General features: G+C 38.4%; 1 protein-coding gene across 2 annotated transcripts; it reads left to right on the top strand.

Moving 5' to 3' along the window:
* The first annotated feature begins 1,266 nt into the window (after window positions 1-1,266).
* LOC121371232 (zinc finger FYVE domain-containing protein 1-like) lies at window positions 1,267-21,052 on the top strand. 2 transcript variants are annotated; one of them, XM_041496969.1, is made up of 11 exons: window positions 1,267-2,112; window positions 2,711-3,233; window positions 4,248-4,453; window positions 4,823-4,920; window positions 5,566-5,680; window positions 7,065-7,162; window positions 8,139-8,253; window positions 14,463-14,633; window positions 15,953-16,115; window positions 16,664-16,765; window positions 17,611-21,052. In XM_041496969.1, exons 1-11 carry the CDS (start codon window positions 1,372-1,374, stop codon window positions 17,841-17,843), a joined length of 2,565 nt encoding a protein of 854 aa, XP_041352903.1. In that variant the 5' UTR covers window positions 1,267-1,371; the 3' UTR covers window positions 17,844-21,052. The 2 variants fall into 2 exon arrangements, with proteins under 2 accessions (XP_041352903.1, XP_041352902.1); XM_041496968.1 differs by having other exon boundaries at window positions 15,953-16,124.
* The last annotated feature ends 351 nt before the right edge of the window (window positions 21,053-21,403 follow it).

Below are 21,403 nucleotides of genomic sequence, written 5' to 3'. Positions count from 1 at the left end.
GATATTATTAATTATTGTTTTAACAGTGATTCGTGAATGCATATATATGTCATAGGCGAAGGCCTATTTATTGCAATGATCTCTGTCGTCTGCTAGTTTTTCTAGGAGTGGCAGTCCTATCAGTGGAGGAGTGGGCCTCGTCTCCATTATTTTTAAGGAATGGAAACTTACGAGGATATTCCCCTATACGTAAATGATCACCTGTTGAGGAGCTGTCTTCCCTAGACGAGACACTAGACAGAAATTCATGGATTCAACCACTATTTAGGCAAATACCCATTCGACTCTGTATTGTGCAGATATACGGTTTTAATCGTGGGCGACGGTAATTCAGTCGTTCAATAAAGGAGATTTTTTTTTAAATTATCCTGGGAAACCATTCGTGGATTGCTCTATACCCTACTCCAAACAAAATAATAGCGGGGGGGGGGGGGGGGATTTTAGTTTTAAAATGTTCCACGTGCATTCAGTGGGCTAGACAAATAAAGTTTGAATGATCGTGAATTCGAAATATTGATTCCATTTACATTTTAGTAAACATGTTATGAATGAGAATTAGCCACTCACCCATACAATAGAAAATAAGGTTCAAATTATATAAAAGCCGAGAGAGTAGTGGGGTGGCTGATTACTCTGGGTATAATATGTTGAATCACCATCTGTAACAATAGACTAGACTATTAAAGGGACATTCCTGACTTTCCTGCATTGTAAGATGTTTCCGACTAATAAAGTATTTCTACGATTAAACTTACATATTAAATATATTTTCTTGTTTAGAATATCAGTGTCTGTATTTCCAATGTGTTTCTGGTCGTCTTAATATTTGTTAGAAGCCCAAACTGGATTTTGTTTTCAAATAATTTCGTACGTCGGCCTACGATAAAAGTATATTTTAGGAAATAAAATGAAATTTAACGTAGTACAAATATTAGAACGATCAGAAACATGTTTAATATACAGCCACTAATATTTTATGCAGAAAAATATATTTGATATGTAATTACAGTCGTTAAAAAGTCTCTGTTAGTAGATAACATCTTAAAAATTGCAGCAAACTCAGGAATGTCCCTTTAAGTGCTAGTGGTTACTGAATGTGTGGAATTCTGATAAATCGTTTCATACAGGCATATTATTAATTTCTGTGGCTTATGTTGTATTATTCCGCTGTGCTCTCTTGTCACAGTATTTTATGTACACCATAACTGCTTTCGTTTCATTAGTATTATACGAATTTATATTTATTGCATAGGAAGTGGATGGGGATTCCCAAATTTGTTCAACTAAAGGAAGTTAAATGTTGAATTTCTTGGTTTTAATTTTTAAAAAGAAGTGTTATGAAGTGCCAAATTAGTTTTTATTGTTGTCCAGATGAATAGGCCACAACCTACTAAACGAGCAGTGAAAGCAAGAAGTTCTAAACGTCATTGTCAAGAAAGATTGTGTTGTCAAGTGTTTGAGGCAGAAGCACAATATTATTGTAAACAATGTAAATCCCAGCAGTGTGTAGATTGCGAGAAAAATATACACTCCATTGGCAGTTCTAAAGACGATCTTCATGGTAGAGTAAAATTAGAGAAAATTCCTATTGATACATTGTGTGAAGGCACCAAAAATAATGTGAAATGTGAAAATGTAAATTTTGCTGATATCTGGTGTGAAAATTGCAAACAAAGGTATTGTTATAATTGTTATGATAAAGAACATATTCAAAGCAAAAAAAAGACTCATCGTCACATGTCATTTAAAGAGTATGTAACTAGAAAAAGCCAACAAGAGCAACAATCTGTGCAACACAATTTGAAGCCATTATCACCCGTGTCTTTCAATGATGATTCTCTAACCTATTTGTCATGTCCACAACAACTTGAACAAGTCCCTGTGTCATCTTTATCATGTCCAGAGATCAGCACTCCAGAAGATGAAAATATGTCATTTACAAGCTTTCATTCTGATCACAGCCAGAGTAGCATTCCGGATGTTTGCCAGGGTATAACTGAGCCTTTTGATTGTAGTGACATTGCCAAGGAACTTGATGATATGAATGACCATGTGAAAAAATACCAAAATTGCTGTGGCTTTGTTTTAGCTACCGACAAAGAAGAACTGCAGGTATTAAAACTGTGTAATAATATAAAACATACATGTATATTTTAGGAAAGCATAATTTAATATACATACATGATATACCTGTAATTTAAATCATAAATGTACATAATAAAATACTGAATGTTTATATTTGTAAATATATTTGTGTTAGGGACGTTACAGTACTTTTTTGATGCACAGTTGGTGTAAGATTGATCCATGTCGGTGGGCCCATTGGGCTATTTTTTATTCCAGCCAGTGCACCATGACGTATATCAAAGGCTGTGGTATGTGCTATCCTGTCTGAGGTGATGCATATAAAACATCCCTTGCTACTAATGGAAAAATGTAGCAAGTTTCCTCTCTAAGACGTAATGTTGAAATTACTAAATGTTTGGCATCCAATAGCCGATGATTAATGAATCAATATGCTCTAGTGTTGTTGTTAAATAAAACAAACAAATAGTTTGGTTACAGTTCTTGTTTATCATAGGCTCTTTATTTTTAGCATGTATTTATATATTCTTTTAGAAGAATCTTTTTTTGACTCTTTTTATGCTAATAGTAATAGTAGTACATGACAAATTGCCAGGAATTTTGTATTTTTATTATTTATTTTAAGGTAAAAGATGAAAAGGATTTTTGTGAAAAACTTGGTTGCTATACAGAAGAGCATAATGATGTCAAAGTGAAGGTTGTTTCTATATTTGGTAATACCGGTGATGGAAAGTCACACACTCTGAATCACACATTCTTTGGAGGAAAGGAAGTCTTTCAGACATCATCAGGACATGCATCCTGTACTGTTGGAATATGGGCAGCTTACGATCCAGAAAACAAAGCAATTATCATAGATACAGAGGGTTTACTTGGCGTTGCTGACAACTCCAACCAGAGAACACGCTTGTTGCTGAAAGTGTTGGCGATATCAGATGTCGTGATCTACCGCACACGGGCTGAACGTCTACACAGTGACATGTTTAGATTTATCAGTGATGCCTCCAAGAGCTACCTGGAGCACTTCACACAAGCACTGAAAAAAGCTGCCGAGAAACATAATCGTGATATATCGGTGTCACATCTTGGACCAGCTATTATTATATTTCATGAGACTATACATACCAATGTCTTGGCTGGTGGTCAAGGTATTTTGAACTTTTAAATACATTGGATTCTTTTAATAATTCCATCTGTTGCAATTGCATACATGCACTAGTGTTGTATGAAAATTATTGGCAACAGTTTGTATTATTAAAAATTGATCATTTGGCCTTTTGTGATGTAATGATCAATTATAAAATCCAGAACTGATTTAGTGTGAGCACTACTAAAATTAACTCTTAATTTTTTTTATTTAAAATAGGCACACAGTGTGCTTAGGTCAAAATGTTAACCTCAAGGCCTGTTAATGATTGGATTACTATAATGTTTATAGTGCAGGGTTTTTCTCTGTTTGCATTTTAAATATTTTAATTGCCAACTTCTTTTTTTATTTTAGGATAAAGGAAAGTAAATATTCATTTCATGTTTTTGGGAGATAATTTTTTTTTTTATCTTTTTTTCTTATGAAATGACATAAATTTTCCAAAGTCATTTATGTAGGTATTCAGTAAAATTGAAGACTGAGGTAAAACTGTATTTATGGTACAAACCAATGTTTTTCAGGGTACATTTTGTTCAGTATCGTGTCACAATTTGCTACACAAGTTTCAAAGATTGCTACACAATTTTGTAACATTAAATACTAGATGCTACTAAATTTTCAAATTGATAGCAAATATTTTCAATCAAACTTTTTAAACCAAATTGTTCCCTGTGTTTAGCAGACTTCAATGTTGTCATGTTATTAGCAAATTACATGAAGCTTGAAATAAATGTAATGATATTGCACTACCGTAATATTAAATATTTTACAGTAATATACTACAATATTGTATATAATTGTATCTGTTAGTTAAATTTGATATTTTATGGCAAAAAAACATAAACATATTCTTGTGTAGAATTACTGTCTTTCATATATGAGGTACGATTATACAGAACACACATTGAGATTAAATTATAAAGTTTTGTCTTAGTTCAGCAATACCATAACATTAAGACTTTATTTTATCTGTAAAAGTAGTTTGTGAGTTTTAATATTAGTTTTTATGTTTCAGGAAAAGCACCAGAAAATGAAGTTGAAGCCAAATTTAAGGATTTAAAATGCAGTTTTAATGCCTTTAGTCGACTCCACTATGTTGGTACAAAAACACAAAATCCACCCACAGACTTTCGTCGACTGCAGCGAGTCACTAAAGAGCTGCTAGAAAATAATGTTATCAGGGCACGTAGACAACCAGGAATTGTCTTCCATGCTCTGAAGGTACATATTGTACTTCCCTGTTTCACTTTAAATATAGCAGACTTTCATTTTTGAAAACCCAGCAGAGTGAAATATCGCACTCAAAATGTTGACAAAAAAAAAAAAAATCATTGTCCTCAAAATTATGTGTTAGACTGGACATGCATGTAGGAATGGCACCCCTAAATATTGATTAAACATTACAACACAGTGCATTAAAGCTCTTACGAGTGGAAACCGTTGATAAATTCCATATTGTTTTTGTGTAAATACCACAATCTTTTAGCGAGATGTTTTTGTTGCACAGAAATAAATTACATTATCATTCATTTAGTTCTGTAATATACAGGTCAGTAAACATTTTATTTAAAATGAGATCATATATTTTAGGCCCTGAATGATGCATTTAGTGGAGACATCGACAAGCCAGGATGTAACACATTCCCAGACCAGTATTTCACCTGTTCAACAATGTGTTTAGCATGCGGGTATGTGAAACTCCCATCAAGCTGAGCACTATAAAATCTGTGTGTGGATCTCTGTGTTCAGATTTTTATAACATACTTGTCGTGAACTTATTTGAAGATTAAGTATTTATTATATAATAAAATAATTATTATTTTATGCCAGTTTTTAGTAGTTCTTTTGTTGAGTAAGTGATTTCTTTTTAGCCTGTAAAATTATGGTAGCCATTTGATATATCTTGAAAATCTTAAAATTCTTAAAAATACTGAGAGTCAAATTGGCTGATTTAAATTTGGTAAAATAGACAATAGATGGTATTGCAGTAGTACTAGAATTATTAATTATATTAAATGAGTCAAACTGATATTATTGGTTAGGTCATTCTCATTCTCATACTGTAGGACTAACTGGGTCAGCAATATTTTTTGACAAATTATCTATTAAAACTTAAAAAATTAGCTGAAACCCAGTTATTTTGTAGTTAAATATCAATTATTACATTAAATTATTTCGCCAAATTCAAATAAAATTTGCCAATTGACAATTGTTTTTGAAATTTGCAATTGGTGAGTACCAGAGCTAGCCCTGATACTGATATGTTATGTTTGTTTCTTTTATTATTATAACTTTTTTTAAATGTAAAAGTTCACTATTACTTGATCTGCCAGGGCAAAATGCATGCGAAGTATGAGTCACACCTCGGAGGACATGGATCACAAGCCAGGCGAGGATGTGCGGTGTCGTTACCAGTATCAGTACGGTAACATGCGATACCTCTGTAAGGTTAGTGCATCCGGCAATAGCCAACACACATGTGATATCGTTTTCTCTTCACCTATACATGGGGCGAGACGTAGCCCAGTGGTAAAGTGTTCGTCTGATGTAAAGTCGATTTAAGATTGATCCCCGCCAGTGGGCCCATTGGGCTATTTCTTGTTTCATCAAGTGCACCCCGACTGGTATATCAAAGGCCGTGGTATGCGCTATTTATGGGAAAATGTAACAGGCTTTCTCTGTAAGACTATGTCAAAATTACCAAATGTTTGACATCCGATAGCCGATGATTAATAAATCAGTGTGCTCTAGTGGTGGCGTTAAACAAAAGCAAGCCTTAAAACAAACTTAAGCCATCTATACATCTGCAGTCGGTACAGATTAGACAATACACTGTTACTGGTGATGTAGCAACATACATGGCTCCATCCCTGTTCTTGTCAGGTGCACATTCATTAGAGTTTGACTGTAGGATGACATTTATTGTGTTGATCATTACTTTTTATGAATACATAGTAGATGGTGTCCTTGTTAGAACATATAGGCAATCATTTTGTTTAATTAAAATGTTAAATCATATTTAAATGTTTCATTTGTTATTGACATACGTTTAAAAAATAATAATAATAAATACGGTTTAATAATTCGGAGATGTTTGTTAAAAATGTATAGCAAAATTTATTTAATGGTTTAGCCATTGATTTAATGGTAGCCAGATAAAATAAAGTTTCATTAATCTCATTGTCTTTAATGGTAATCCTATTATCCTCACAAATCATCTCACCAACTGGCCTTTATTAACTGGCCATCCTTGTAGGAAGCTAACTTTTCAAAATACAGAGTTTGACTATAAATATACAACCTTCAAAACAAAATGGTATAAAGGTTGTTATTTTAAAATGCTTCAGTGAAGACCATTATCATAATTGTAGAGTTCAAAATTTCACATTTTTAGTTTGCATATTCAAAATAACAGCACTCTTTTGCCATAGGCAAAATGCTCACCTATGGCTATTTTGAACCAGTAATTTTGTTACAAAAACCAAAACTTAGCCTTTCAACTAATGACAATAATTTGTATGCTGTGGAGAAAAAAATGCCTACAGTAATTACCCTGCAATAACAAGACAAAACTGTTTCTTCCACAATGCACTTCTTTGCAATTTAGCATTATGTAAATCAATATCCATTGAAATCATGTGGCATGTTTAATGTAGAATTGTGTTACATATATATATGTTAGATTTCAATAATAAGATTTGTCTTTCTGTCATGATGTTAATTTAGACAAACATCCACTATATTAAGTATTTTGTTACATTCATAATGTCAGCATTTATAATGGTTTGCATGTTTACGTGAGTCCATTTCTTTTCTTTTCTTTTTTTTTTAGAAATGTATCATAAAGGGAAATCGGAATTTTGTTGTTCCAAAGACATCAGCATCATCAGACAATACTTGGGTTGGACTTGGCAAATATCTCTGGTCTGGGTATGTGAAATATTCAGTTTTCATTATAACACACAACTTTTTTTCTGTCTTCTACAGTATGTATCAAATAAAAAATTAAATTTTTACACATGCTTGAGGTTGAAAAGTCAGATCCTACTGTGAAGGGGAGCTATCACTTTTGCACTTCATCACTCCCCTGAGACTAGATCAATGATAGTAATTTTTAGCTCCCCTTAACATGTGAATTTACATAGTATCAAACTGATACTATCAATATGGTAATATTTTAAATGGCTACCCACAATATAAGTTATGTTAGTACATAATCTCTCCCCTCAGTTTTTTCCCCAGCATAGTCTGAAATGTGTTTGAATTTGACACCCAATAGACAATGTGTTTACATGCTGTTGGTGTTGTTAAATAAATCATTCATTCATTTATTCATTCATTCATTCATTCAGATGTTTTTGATAGGAGGATTGTTTCTTTTCAAAACATTAATCAGCTAGTTCATCAGACAAGTCAACAAGTCTGAAACCTGATTGAGTGATACAACTTACGGCCATTTTCCATGTCTGTGGTTACTGGCACAGATGCAGAGTGCCCAAAACAGATGCATTAAAAAATGCATTGGTTACCAACAGTGGTGTTTCCATATGAGTGGCATAGTATGCATCTATTTTCCGCATTGCGCACTGTGTCAAAAACTGCACACCTGGAAAAATGGGTTTTTATCATAGTAATATTAAATGAAGATATAATGATAGATATAATTGAACTTCAGATTATTATATTGTTGGTATCCCATACAAAATTTTATTGTATTAGACTCACAAAGTGTCTATAAGTATGGCCACAAAATTTGTCAATGTTCGTCTTCCTCTATGTTATAAATTTATCCAAAAACATTCCACATTGGTGAGATTATACAATTTTAAAGCATATACAATAAATGGTAATAAGCTGAATTAATTTGATCAGAAAGTTATTATTAATTATTATTATTTTTTTACAGCTATGTTCTAGAATGTCCCAATTGTGGAATTATCTATCGCAGCCGCCAGTACTGGTATGGAAACCATGACATCGAAACCATTGTCCAGATGGAAGTGATGCACATTTGGCCAGATGTGAGTAGCTCAATTTAATTTTAGTTAGTTCATTTTTTCCTTATAGAAAACAAGCTGATAAAAAAAACATGAGTATCCACCTGTATCTTGTTTTCTATAGACATTACCTGTCCTCAAACAAGTGCACCTCCCCCCCATGCAAGTGGTCTGGTCCGAACATCCCAACAGCCAATGGGATGGCCTAAATTCTTCTACTGCATACTGCTCTCTAGTTCCGGTCACATGACTGTAACTTCCTTCTTTTTCTCTTCGCTAAAGCGTCTGGACGTCCTTTTGCTTGGCTCTGTTTGGAGTCAACTTTTTTATAAGACCTTTGCTTTTGTATTCGTGTTTGGGTGAAATGTTTTTCACCTTAATTTCGTGAGCTTTCGTTAGCTTTCGTATGTTTCTTTTCGCGTATTTCGCTTGACTTTCCAAGCGTTTAATTACATGAAATGTTGTTATATTGCCGGTTGTCGTGTCGGACGCCATTTGCAAAATGGCGTCTGTATTGACTGGCTTTGTGTTGGGTGGAATGTTTTTCACCTTAATTCGTTAGCTTTCGTTAGCTTTCGTATGTTTTTCGCGTATTTCGCATGACTTGCCAAGTGTTAATTACATGAAATGTTGTTATATTGCCGGTTGTCGTGTCGGACGCCATTTGCAAAATGGCGTCTTTGTTGACCGGCTTTGTGTTTGTGTCATGGATTCTTTTTCTTTCTCTTTCACAGATTGAAAACTTATTATCATGTCGGATGTTAATGTTCAGCGACAGGTACGAGCGTGTTTACGCTGTAAAAAGTTCACTGCAGGCGGCGACCCTCATGATTTATGTCCGGGTTGCCGTGTTCCTTGTAGCCTCTCTTCGAGATGCGACCTGTGTTCGGGCCTGTCTACTGTCGAGTTTGCGGCTTACTTGAAGGTGGTGTCGACGAGAGCCAAGAAAGTGGAATCTTCGCCGTCATTTGCGGACTCCGTAGCAGATGTATTACGTTCGATGCTACCCACTATGCTGAAAGAGACCATGGCGTCGATGGTGGCCTTACCAGAACCGGCGGGTTTGGGGTCAGGTCCGGTTCAAGTCCCCTCTTCGGGGGGTGCGGCTCCAGGACGCAAGACTTCAGATGACAGGCCTGCGATTCCTACGCAGCCCTCTGACAAGCCGACTCAATCAGTTAGACGTTCCACGGCCTCCAAGGATCACTGATCTTCAGCGGGGAAGTCATCTTCGGCGCAGCGGAGCCGGGACCGGAGCCGGGCCCGTAGCCGTTCCCCACGACCTGCACGGCTTCCTACGGGTTCCGTGGATCAGCAGCGCAGACCTTCTATTGAGGCTTCAGAGGGTTCTCGACGGGACCGTCCACGGTCCGGTTCACCAGTGACTTCTGTTTCGGCGGATCGATTAGCCTGTGCTTGTGCTCGAGTGCTTCGAGACTTTGGAGATGCAGCGCCTACAGCGGTTTCCATCATTGATGAGCCCGACTCTCCTGACCATATGAATATGAGGGATTGCTTGGCGGCCGTCTATGACATGTTGCCGTCCTTGCCACATCCACCAACGCCGTCCAAGAAGGGACCGACACCGATGATAGCGACTGATGTCCCTCCGGAAGATGTGGTGATCCGTTCCTTGGCAGCCGGTACACTCGTATCCGAGGTGGCGACAGATTTAGACCGCACTTTTAAAGACACAGCGTCTTTCGTCGCCTTCCCGTCTTGGGGTCACCGTATGTATCCGGTGTTTGACATGCCCTTTACAGATGGAGCTCCGTCTTTGGATGAAGATGTTCACTGTCTTGGGAAGTCGTCAACCGTGGATTTGACGGACAAACAAGTACAAGCCATGGATACTGCCCAGAGACGTTGCTTGTTTGTGATATCTTACTTGGACGTTTTCCTTGCTGCGATGGCCACCCAGGCAAAAGATGCACGGTGCTACGCGCTGTTTCAGCAATCGGCGCAGATGCTAGCTTTCCTGACGTCTTCGGTGACTTCGATGTCCTCGATGTTGATGCAATACCGTCGCCAGGCTTATCTGAAAAAATCCACTTTGGATTTCCAGCATAAGAAGGAGCTGTTAGCTCAACCGTGGTCCGCAACGAAGCTGTTTGCAGGCAAGGTTTCTGAGGTGGTGAAGGCCAATGATAAGGACCAACAGTCGACAGCAACTGTCAAAGCGTTGCAACTTATTTCAACGTTGGAATCCACGAAGCGAAAGTCTACATTCACACCACAACCACCATCTAAGCGCTGGAAAGGTTCCTTTCGAGGTCAACCTTCTCGACGGTTTCCGGTCAGACGACCATCCGGTCCGCCAGCTCGGACCCAGGGGAAGCCTGGCCGACGTTGACGCCAGCCAACAGATCGTGGACTGCTCAGATTGCTTCAACCTACGCCCGCCCCTGATTTTGAACCAGAACAACGATTCGGTTTTGACGCTTCCGGTGTGTACCACACCGGTCGGAAGATCCATGGTCAGAAGTCGACTTCGCCGTTATTGGCGAAACTGGCAGACACTTTGCCAAGATCCGTTTGTCACGTCGATCTTGAAGACAGGGTATCGTCTGCAATTGTCTGCCATCCCTCCATTGACCACTTCACCTCGAGAACCGCGGCATTCCGTCGCGCAAGTCAAGGTTCTACAGGAGTCCGTCAACAAGCTGGTGGAGAAGGGAGCCGTTCGCAGCATTTCGGAAGCACACTTAACACCCGGCTTTTACTCGGACATCTTTCTCGTACCAAAGAAAGATTCTCCGGAGCTGCGAATGATTCACAACTTGGCGGTCTTCAACGACCACTACCTGTCTCCTCCTCCGACCTTCAAGATGTTAACGTTGCGAGATGTCATAGCCGTGATCAGACCGGGGGATTGGCTTGCCTCGCTAGATCTCAAGGACGCCTACCTGCACGTTCCGATGCATGCCGATTTCCATCACTACCTGCGGTTTGTGCTACAGGGTCGGCATTATGAATGGACAGTCCTGCCCTTTGGGATATCCATAGCGCCATGGCTGTTCACCAGAATCACGACTCCGATGTCACGCTTCCTGCATCGCAGAGGTATATCCTTTTACCCGTACCTCGACGATTGCCTGATGAGGTGTCACAGCAAGACAGGGCTGACTGCACATGTTGCCTTCATCGTGGACTTTCTCAAGCAGCTGGGTTGGATTATCAACATCGAGAAATCTAGACTGGCTCCCACGCAGTCTCTACAGTTCATAGGCGCTTGGCTTCGAGCCGACCTGGGCCTCGTTCAAGTTCCTTTAGACCGTTGGGAGAAGATCCAGACCATGATTGCCATAGCCCTCACCGCTCCAATGACCTTCCGCGGTTGGTAGAGTCTCCTGGGTCTCCTCACTTCCGCCCAGGATTTGACACTCAGAGGTCGTCTCCAGTTGCGGCGCTTGCAGATGTTTCTCAACCCGTTTGTTCGTTTCAACAATCCGGACTTGATCATCTCACTCCCGGACGATCTACGCTCCAGCCTGCAGTGGTGGCAGCTCCGATCGAACGTCTTAGAAGGTGTCTCTATGCGGGCCTTCATAGCCACTCATCACCTGTTCGTCGACGCGTCACTGGAAGGTTGGGGAGCCCATCTAAGCAACCAGACTACTTCAGGGCTGTGGTCTCCCGGCGAACTCGGACTCCACATCAACCTGTTAGAGTTGTTGGCAGTCTACTACGCTATCCTTCATTGGCGACAGATGTTGACGGAAGCCTCTCTCATGGTGGCCACAGACAGTACTACCGCGGCGGCTTACATCAATCGTCAGGGCGGAACTCACTCCAGCAGTCTGCTGCAGTTGACTTATCGTCTCTACAAGCTGGTCGACGAAATTCCATTGCAACTTCGGGCTCGTCATATTCCAGGGGTTTCCAATGTACTAGCCGACACATTGTCCCAGCCGTCGTCTCCATAGCCGACGGAGTGGATGCTCCATCCGGAAGCGTTTCGATGGGTGTGCGACAGAATTTGGACACCAAACATCGATCTTTTCGCCACACGATTCAACCATCAGCTGAGGGTTTACGTGTCTCCGGTGTCGGATCCCGAAGCTCTGGATCTCGACGCATTGGCCATCAGCTGGGAACAGATGGACGCGTACGCTTTTCCTCCACCAATCCTCCTTCCAAGGGTGCTGCAGAGGTTTCAGCTGTACCATTGTCGCCTGTTACTCATTGCTGCGATGTGGCCATCCAGGATGTGGTATCCAGATCTAATACGTCTTGCCGATCCACATCCTTTACCGCTGCCAGACTGGGATCATCTGTTGCTGCATCCCACGTCAAGACTATACCATCCACGTCCGCAGTTGTTCCAACTGCACGCGTGGACTTTATCTCCAAGAGTTTGAGGAAGAAAGGTTTTTCTTCACAGTCTACGGCGGCCATTTTGAAAGCGCACAGATCATCTACTACTGCGGCTTACAACGTCAGATGGCTTTGCTTTCACCGATGGTGTGTCCGGCAAAAACTCAAACCTCAGACGATCCAGATACCTCGTCTTGCTGATTTTTTGCTGTATCTGCGGACCACTTTACGATTGAAGGGGTCTACCATCGCTGGGTACGTTTCAGTCATCGCTACTGTTCGTGATGTCACTACTGGAACGAAGTTATCGGGTATTCCTGAGATCCATAAGATGATCAAAGGGTTTCGCCTTGAAGATCAAGTACACTGGTTTCGGCCACCAAGATGGGACCTGAATCTGGTGTTATGAGCGTTATCGACCGCACCTTATGAGCCGATCGAGTCCTCTTCCCTGCAAGATTTGACGTGGAAGACGGTGTTTTTACTCGGTTTCGCCACGGCTGCCCGTGTCTCAGAACTCCATGCTCTTGATGTAGACTTGGTACATTTTCACCGAGATCGGCGTGCAGTCAACTTGGGGTTACTCATGAACTTTGTTGCAAAGAATCAGTTACCAGACCAAGCGCCTCGCTCGTATGTTGTGCAGGCCCTCTCCTCTATCGTTGGTCCGGCGGACGTTGAGGACTTGGTGTTGTGCCCTGTTAGAGCCCTGCACCAGTACATCGAGAGGACCAGATCTTTTCGACAACATCGCAAAAGACTTTTCCTCTCCTGTAACCAGAGTCAGTTGAGGGATATTACCAAGAACATGGTGGCCACCTGGATCCGGTCTTCTATCCTGACCGCCTATCAGAAGGAGGGTTTACCTGCTCCGTCTGCTTCCAATCCGCATGAACTCCGTGCCTTGGCTGCCACGATGTCCCTGCACTGCAACACATCCATTCAGCACATCATCACTGGCTGTTTCTGGGCTACGGACTCCATCTTCGCCAACTATTATCTGAGGGATGTTTCCACAGAAGACGTTGAGGGGTTCCATCATCTGGGTCCGGTTGTTGCTGCACAGACTCTGTTGAATACAAGCCGTCCTCGTCGCCGTTGATGTCTGTCTGATTCTGGGCTGTATACCGAGATGTCCACCGAATCGACAGGTGAGGATTGCTTAGACTTTTGTTCTTTTGCACAGTTCACGCACTGGTGCCGGAACTTTTGTCTCGATAACCTTTACCCTGCACTGCATGTGGTTATTTGTTGTCGTTATTGAACGAACAGTTCTTTGGTGTACTAGACAGAAAACATTCGGGGGGGGGCTTGTTCTGTTCAATGTTCTGACGGATGCACCTCATTAGGTTGTCGCTTGTTATTGAAAAACTATAACACTTCAATACGTGAGGGTTACCTAACACCTGCATCCCTGGTGGCTACGTCTTCCCACCCTGTCAGAACCAGCATGAGATGTGGCTTCCGCCTCCTGGTCCATGTGTTCTAGGAGCCGTACCTGCCACTGCTGACGGATGCCACCATTCTGGTTGTTGTTACTAACATCACCTGCATTGGTCTGTGACGGGCATCCCTAGGATGAGGGCTTACCAAGGTTGGCCTTATTCTTCCACTAGTCAGCCTCTTTCCGGTTGGGGAGTTATCACAAGCATCTACGGATATCGGCACCCACCACCATCTGTTGAATGCTGCACTTGTTTGAGGACAGGTAATGTCTATAGAATGTCTAACAAAATTGATGTATATTTTGAAGTATGGTGTAAATTTTCATTAATTCATTCATTTCGATCCTACAAAATTAGAACTGTGTGAATAAATTTTCATCTTCATTTTAGCATTTTTATTCTTTTCTAACCAAAGCCTTTGTGGTGTAAATATTTTATATGTATAAATGTGCATTGTCTTTTCTATTTCAGAGTCATCAAGTGCTTGATGGAACACACAATGCAGCTCGCAAATTTTTGGATGGACTTCACAGTGTCGCCAGTACAATTGGAACGGTCGGTGCCAAACCTACGAAGATGTTGGCAGAATGGACGGCTGATCAGATAGCTCCAGCATACTGGGTGCCAAACTCTCAAATTCTGGTAACAAAATTTTAATGGAATCTAATATTACAAATTTCATATAAAATGGAATTCAAACACTGGCAGTGCTGTAGAGATTGTTGATGAGTTTTTAATTCTCTACAACACATTTTTGCTGTGAACTATATATTTGATTTGTTTTTCACGGCATGTTTTTCTTAATTGCAGTTTCTGATATATAATATTTGAAGCTATTTTAAAGGAAAATAAACCAAGGTTTATCGTGATAGACTACTTTCAACTGGGTGTTTGCTTAAGTAGTTAAGTTATTTGTGGTTGTGTCTGCGACAGGGTGAGGATGACTGCCCATGGAATCAAGCTTGATACGACTGGCTGGCTGCCCGTCTGCAGTCATAACTACTAACAAAAGAAAAGAAAGTTTGCCATGGTACCATTGGTGGACTTGCACACCTTTGACAATACGAGATATTGTCAAGCGTTTCTTAGTTGAATTCAGACCCGTGATAACGCTGTATATGCATTCACAGGAACGCAAGTGTTTTATTATAAAAACAAATATATATATATTATTCATTTTTTTACGGCAATGAATTAGGACACAAAACTGGGGCATGGTGCAGTGCCCTTTTATATATTGCTAGCTAGAACACTATTCATTCAAGTGGTTTTATAGTAAACGTAAACACGATAGATAACATTATGTGAATGTGTGTCTTCATCCCCTGGGTAACATTCATTTGATAATCCAGACGTTATGATCCCCTGTTTCTCCAGGCAAATAATAGTTCTACTATGAGAGTAGTAGACAATGGGAGATCAGTTCTACTGACTGACCAGTACTGCTTCTAACTATAGGCACTGTTACTGGAGTTGATGCTAAACACATCTAAGTTTAGTAAATAATTATGAGTAATCATGAAAGTAATCGCTGATTATGATTACATTAGCAATGTAATCGATTACAATTGCGATTACATGACATTCTCAAACAATGTAATCGATTACAATTGCGATTAAATGAAAGCATGTAATCGATTATGATTACTGATTACAATTACCCCATCTCTGATATATATATATATATATTTGGAAGTAATTAATTCTTTGTGGAGAAGAGAAGCAAATGATCAGAAATACAGAATTTTGGTGTTATTATTTTAGTATTGTACAGTGGGACGGATTATTATTTTGGGCTCCTCTGATAAACCCTTTAAACAAATTATTCCTATACTGATTTGACAACTTATCCCTTGACTGTCCGAGTCATAAGCCCATACTCAGTTGTTTAATCCACTCTTACTAGTTGGTGTCTACTGGAACACTCTGACTTTGAATTCTTCTTCTTCTTTTAAAATCAGGAATGCCATGACTGCAAGGTGGATTTTACTCATAACGACCAAAAACATCACTGTCGAGCGTGTGGACAAGGTTTCTGTGACGAATGCTCTTTGAAAAGCCGAGCTGTGCCAGAACGAGGCTGGGGCTTGTCTCCAGTTAGAGTGTGCAAGAAATGTTACGAAGGTAAACCAGGTGGGAGACGGTGCCATTACGTTCTATTGCCACTCTTACCACCATTCTGCACTATACCGTAAAATATACACCCGATTGTTTCCTGTGTGCACTGTGCTTCTTTTGCAGAGATGTTGGCTTGAAGCATGGATGAGCATTTGTCACACCACTGTTAAATAAAATGATGAAGCAATATATTTTTGCCTTTTTTTTTTACCCTGTTTATTCAGCATTATCAGGAACAGTACTGTTACTTGTGATTAAATATTTTATTGCATTTTTGGTCATTATTTGTCCTGCCTGTTTGTTTGTTCATACTAATAAGACATTTCAGGAAGGCAAAAGAAGTTTCCTGTTTTAAATATTTTACGCTTTATCTACCACCTCAATTCTCGTCTTAGTAAAATCTGAGATTGAAGATCCTAAAGGAATATATTAATAAAAAAATTATTATTCACATAATAGTTTTGCATTTGTAATTTTGTTGACTTAATATTCACTAAGTAAGACAGAGATCAGTAGATGGGAGAGTGTTTAATGTTTGTTTTGTTTGTTACCAGGACAAGGTGAAGGTGGGGATATGCCCATCACAGCTCGTAAAGTTGGTGAAGTTGTTAGCTCAACCTTTGGTGCAGTTGCATCTGCCATTGATCTACCTTTTGGTGAGTAAACCTTTTTCACTGGGTGACACGGTGAATATTTCATTAGGAATTATGCATCCTGACTGTATAATATGGCCGCAAATAATTTTAGTGTGCTATGGTGTGCTGTTATTTTTTATGCATAGCAGGCCAAAAGAAATATGTCTTGCTAAGAAAATATATGGCCTGCTGAAAGACAGCATGGATTATGGGGAAGGGTTGGAATTGTGTGCAAAATCAGGACCTTTGAAATGTATCTTCGAGCCCTGCATCACATGAATAATGTGAGGCTGGTTCACCAGGGTATGGTAAACCAAGTCCACAGGGTCTTGTTTGAGTTTGTATACCAGACTGTAGATATACAGAACTTCACATACGTTGTTTTTGCTTCCTATTTATTGAACAAGTTTATTTTGCACAAGAATATATACCATGAGACCGCGTAGCGGTCAAGTGGTATGTTCTTTCGCAAAATAAACGAGTGCAATAAATAGGAAGCAAAAACAACGTCTGTGAAGTTATGTATTTATTACATACCTTCTTATATGATTTACCAAAACTGTTTTTAATTTAATGTCATAACAACACTTTATTAAATCTATGATCAAAACTCCTTTCATGGATTTACTTAACATTAAGAATCATAATCTGCGACAGCCATGTGTAATGTTTCAAATATGATGTGACATCATTTGTAAATCATATATTACGTCAGTAAATAAAAGGCACTAACTGCAGTAAAAATATAAAAAGGGAATTCCCCATTTAAAAGTTCCGGTCCAAATAAATTTATCACAGTTTCAAAATGTCTTTATCACTATAGTAAGATTGAATAGGTATGTAATAAAAGCTTTTTCTTTCTGCAGGGATGCTAAAAGATTCTGCCCGACCAGCCTACTGGGTTCCTGATGACCAGATCACAGAGTGCAATATATGCAAGGTGAAGTTCTCCTACAAGATCCCCAAGCACCACTGTCGAGCCTGTGGACAGGGTGTGTGCGACGACTGCTCTCCAAATAAAATACCAGTACCCATGCGTGGCTGGGACTACCCTGTCCGAGTGTGCACCAAGTGCGAAAAAAGAAAAGATCATCTTTAGCAAACACAAATCATTCCACCGTATAAATAACATTTCCAGGTGGTTTGTTTGGCAGACTTTTGTTGATTTTGTCCCTCACAGTCAGAATTGCCCAAGGCAAGTATGTGTCGGTGATGAGATGTCAAAACAAATTTTTTGACCGAAGATTAATACCTTTTCAGTTAGGTTCAATTAAAAAAACGGCAGAACGTAACATAATATATAGAGCCGAATTTACGAAGCCCGTTTTTCTTAAACACAGATGTTTAAACAATGTAAATACATGTAGTATTCAGCCCATAATGTTCTAATTGAAAAGTATTAGGGGAAGATATGTAATGAACAGTGAAGAAAATGAGTCATTGGTAAAATTAAGATGTTTGATCTAAAATGCAACTGGAAGTATTTGAAGGATTCCCTTCAAGATTCAGACCAGTGTCAGACACTGTAATTACAAGTCATTGTTTTCAAGATGGATGGACCAAGCTGCTTCGTCATGTTGCCTTTGATTTTGTTTTTGTTGCCTTACATAAAGTGTATGACATGTTTAGTTAGAGCTAAGGGACTTCACAATTATCAACATTCTCACCTTACAAACCGAACACTAGGGCATAGGGTTAGTTAATGTCGGCATATGCTTTTAAAACAATATGTACAACACAATTAATTAATAATTTACTCCGTTAGTTAATATTGGTTCTTTGTCTTATTAAGTGTTATTTGAAAATCGCGAAAATGTTGATAATTGTCAAAGGCCATTAACTTAATTTTTATAATGTTTTTGTTGTCTTGTACCATGATATTATAGTTATTTAATCTTAACCTACAAATGAATTATATTATTTGATGATTATGCTTTGGTTTCACATTGATTAACATGTTTTGAGTTGATGTTAGGTTAGCATACTTAAGTTACATATTAAAAGCATGCTTTTTAAAAAAGTATGTATTTAAATAAATGTTATTGTAGCTATCTGTGAGTGCTTTTGGTTGATGAATCCATGTGAATGAATCTTTAGATAATCATTATGGTATTCAAGTTTATAATTTTGTGAGGTGGGAGTAGAGCTTAGCCTTGCTTTTAAATCTACTGAATCAGAGTGTCCTATTTATTTGGATTTTAATATGAAAATTAACTTTAACTGTGATATATGTACATGTATTTTTATTTCTTATAACTGAAAACATATATGTGACACAGAAAAATTGCACAACGAAAGTTTAGCTAATGTTAAAAGAAATGGTATAACATTTATAAATTAACCTATTTCTATTAATTAGTATTCACATCTGAAATGTTTACCATTTACAAACAACATAAACTCATCAACTTTTGCCTTAACACAACAGGAGGATCTGGTTTTCTTTTAAGTTTATTCAACCATGGCATATTTAGACATCATAAAATATATTTGCTAAACTTTCGTTGTTGAGTATATTTCTAGAAGTTATTGCTAACACTGTAATAATGTTATAATACAGGATATTTAAATAGTAAAAGATTAGTTGACACATGCATACTAATATATTGAAATCCTGGGTCAATGCTGGCTAATTAACATGATTACCTTTCGTATTTGAAGTGCTAATGCATGTAGGAATATAATTAGTCGTTCAGTATACTAGCTGTGAAAACAAAATGCAAATACAATCAGTCAGGTAGTATTGTTATTTGTCTGTCTGTGAGTTTTGCTTGTTCTTCATTGCCTCCCAAAGATCCAGAATTGTACAAGATAATTATGTTAGGTGGTGGGCACTGAATAAATTAATCTTGAAAGAAGAGATCATCTTTGTGGCCCAGTTTTGTTGCATGTTCAAAATGAAAATGGTTACATTTTAACAGAATGGAGTTTTACTGGTTGTCTGTTCAATGTTGTTGTTATTAGTTTGTGATACAATATTTTGTATGGGGTTTCTTTCTTTTTTTCTCTTTTTTTCAATATTGCAGTGTTTAAACTGGTGTCCAAAAGATGGTTGTTTTTTCAGATACTAGGAATTAAGAGAATGCCATCGTGTTTGAAATTGAATAGAGAAAGAGAAATGTTATCTGGTTTGTCCACGATTTAACAAATTAACAGAAGACCTGTTAATGAAAAGTAAATGGATCTTATCTGATACTTGAAAGTGGAAGGAACGGTGTCTGGTATATTTGACAGTGGAAGAAATGGTGTCTGGTATATTTGAGAGTGGAAGGAATGGTGTCTGGTATATTTAAGAGTGGAAGGAATGCTGTCTGGTATATTTGACAGTGGAAGGAATGCTGTCTGGTATATTTGAGAGTGGAAGGAATGCTGTCTGGTATATTTGAGAGTGGAAGGAATACTGTGGTATATTTGAGAGTGGAAGGAATGCAGTCTGGTATATTTGAGTGGAAGGAATGCTATCTGGTATATTTGAGAGTGGAAGGAATGCAGTCTGGTATATTTGAGAGTGGAAGGAATGCTGTCTGGTATATTTGAGAGTGGAAGGAATGCTGTCTGGTATATTTGAGAGTGGAAGGAATGCAGTATGGTATATTTGAGTGGAGGGAATGCAGTCTGGTATATTTGAGTAAAAGTAATGCTATCTATTACATAGCGATCAGTTATATTTAAGAAGCAAAATATATGTTCATTTAATGACATCCTATCATATAGTTTAATGCCAGGCCATTGGGTGTTAGCTTAAGTAGACCACATTGTTAGATATACTAGCTGTGAAACAAAGGATTGAATGAATTTATCCATTGAATTTACACCTTGGGCAAAAGCTCTACTATTAAACTACATGAATAGAAGACCTACTAATTATGTTCTCTTTTTGTGTGCGTGCATACGACAGAGAGAGAGAGAGAGAGAGAGAGAGAGAGAGAGAGAGAGAGAGAGAGAGAGAGAGAGAGAGAGAGAGAGAGAGAGAGAGAGAGAGAGAGAGAGAGAGAGAGAGAGTGAGAGTGAGTGCGAGAGTGTGAGTGTGTGAGTGTATGAGTGTATGAGTGTATAATATATATATATATATATATATATATATATATATATACACAATGAATATATGAATGAATTGAAGGAATGATATTTAGTATGTATGAAAATTACCGGAATGCCCAAGAATACGCTGCCTGGATGGAGGTCAATGTTTTATCTATATACATTTAATATTTACCTCTTTTAATAAGTATACTAGAATTTTACTTGCAAGTATGCTAGTCAGTTTTTCATAATTTGTTTCCTAAGTAAATAAATTAACAATTTGCACAAGGTCTTTGTTTATTTGTTTGCTCAACATCACAACTTGTTTAGTTTTAATATTGTCTTAATATTCATAGATCCACACACATTATCATACATACATGAATGCATAACTGCACAAAACTAACTTGAAACTCCAATACTGCCTCCCCTCAATTTGACATATTATTATACTAAATGCTAAACCGACAGTTAAAGATTTAACAAAATTTGTGTCTTTACTGTCGATGGAAACTTTATGCACTATACAAGTTTGTTGTTATTTTTTAATGAAATGTACAACCAAAATGGTCAGGAATGTACCAGAATTTCTCTCAGAGCACTGATATGGCAAAAACAATATTTGATTGTGACACG

This window comes from Gigantopelta aegis, chromosome 4, assembly GCF_016097555.1.
Source record: "Gigantopelta aegis isolate Gae_Host chromosome 4, Gae_host_genome, whole genome shotgun sequence".
NCBI lineage: Eukaryota > Metazoa > Mollusca > Gastropoda > Neomphalida > Peltospiridae > Gigantopelta > Gigantopelta aegis.
This window is presented reverse-complemented; position numbering and strand designations above follow the sequence as displayed.

Bases quoted from the DNA above. Each gene is read 5' to 3' on its own strand.
- LOC121371232 (XM_041496968.1), top strand. From the start codon at position 1,372: ATGAATAGGCCACAACCTACTAAACGAGCAGTGAAAGCAAGAAGTTCT. The intron at 14,634-15,952 runs GTAACAAAATTT...TTTTAAAATCAG, and splicing joins TGCCAAACTCTCAAATTCTG to GAATGCCATGACTGCAAGGT. The intron at 16,766-17,610 runs GTGAGTAAACCT...TTCTTTCTGCAG, and splicing joins TGCCATTGATCTACCTTTTG to GGATGCTAAAAGATTCTGCC.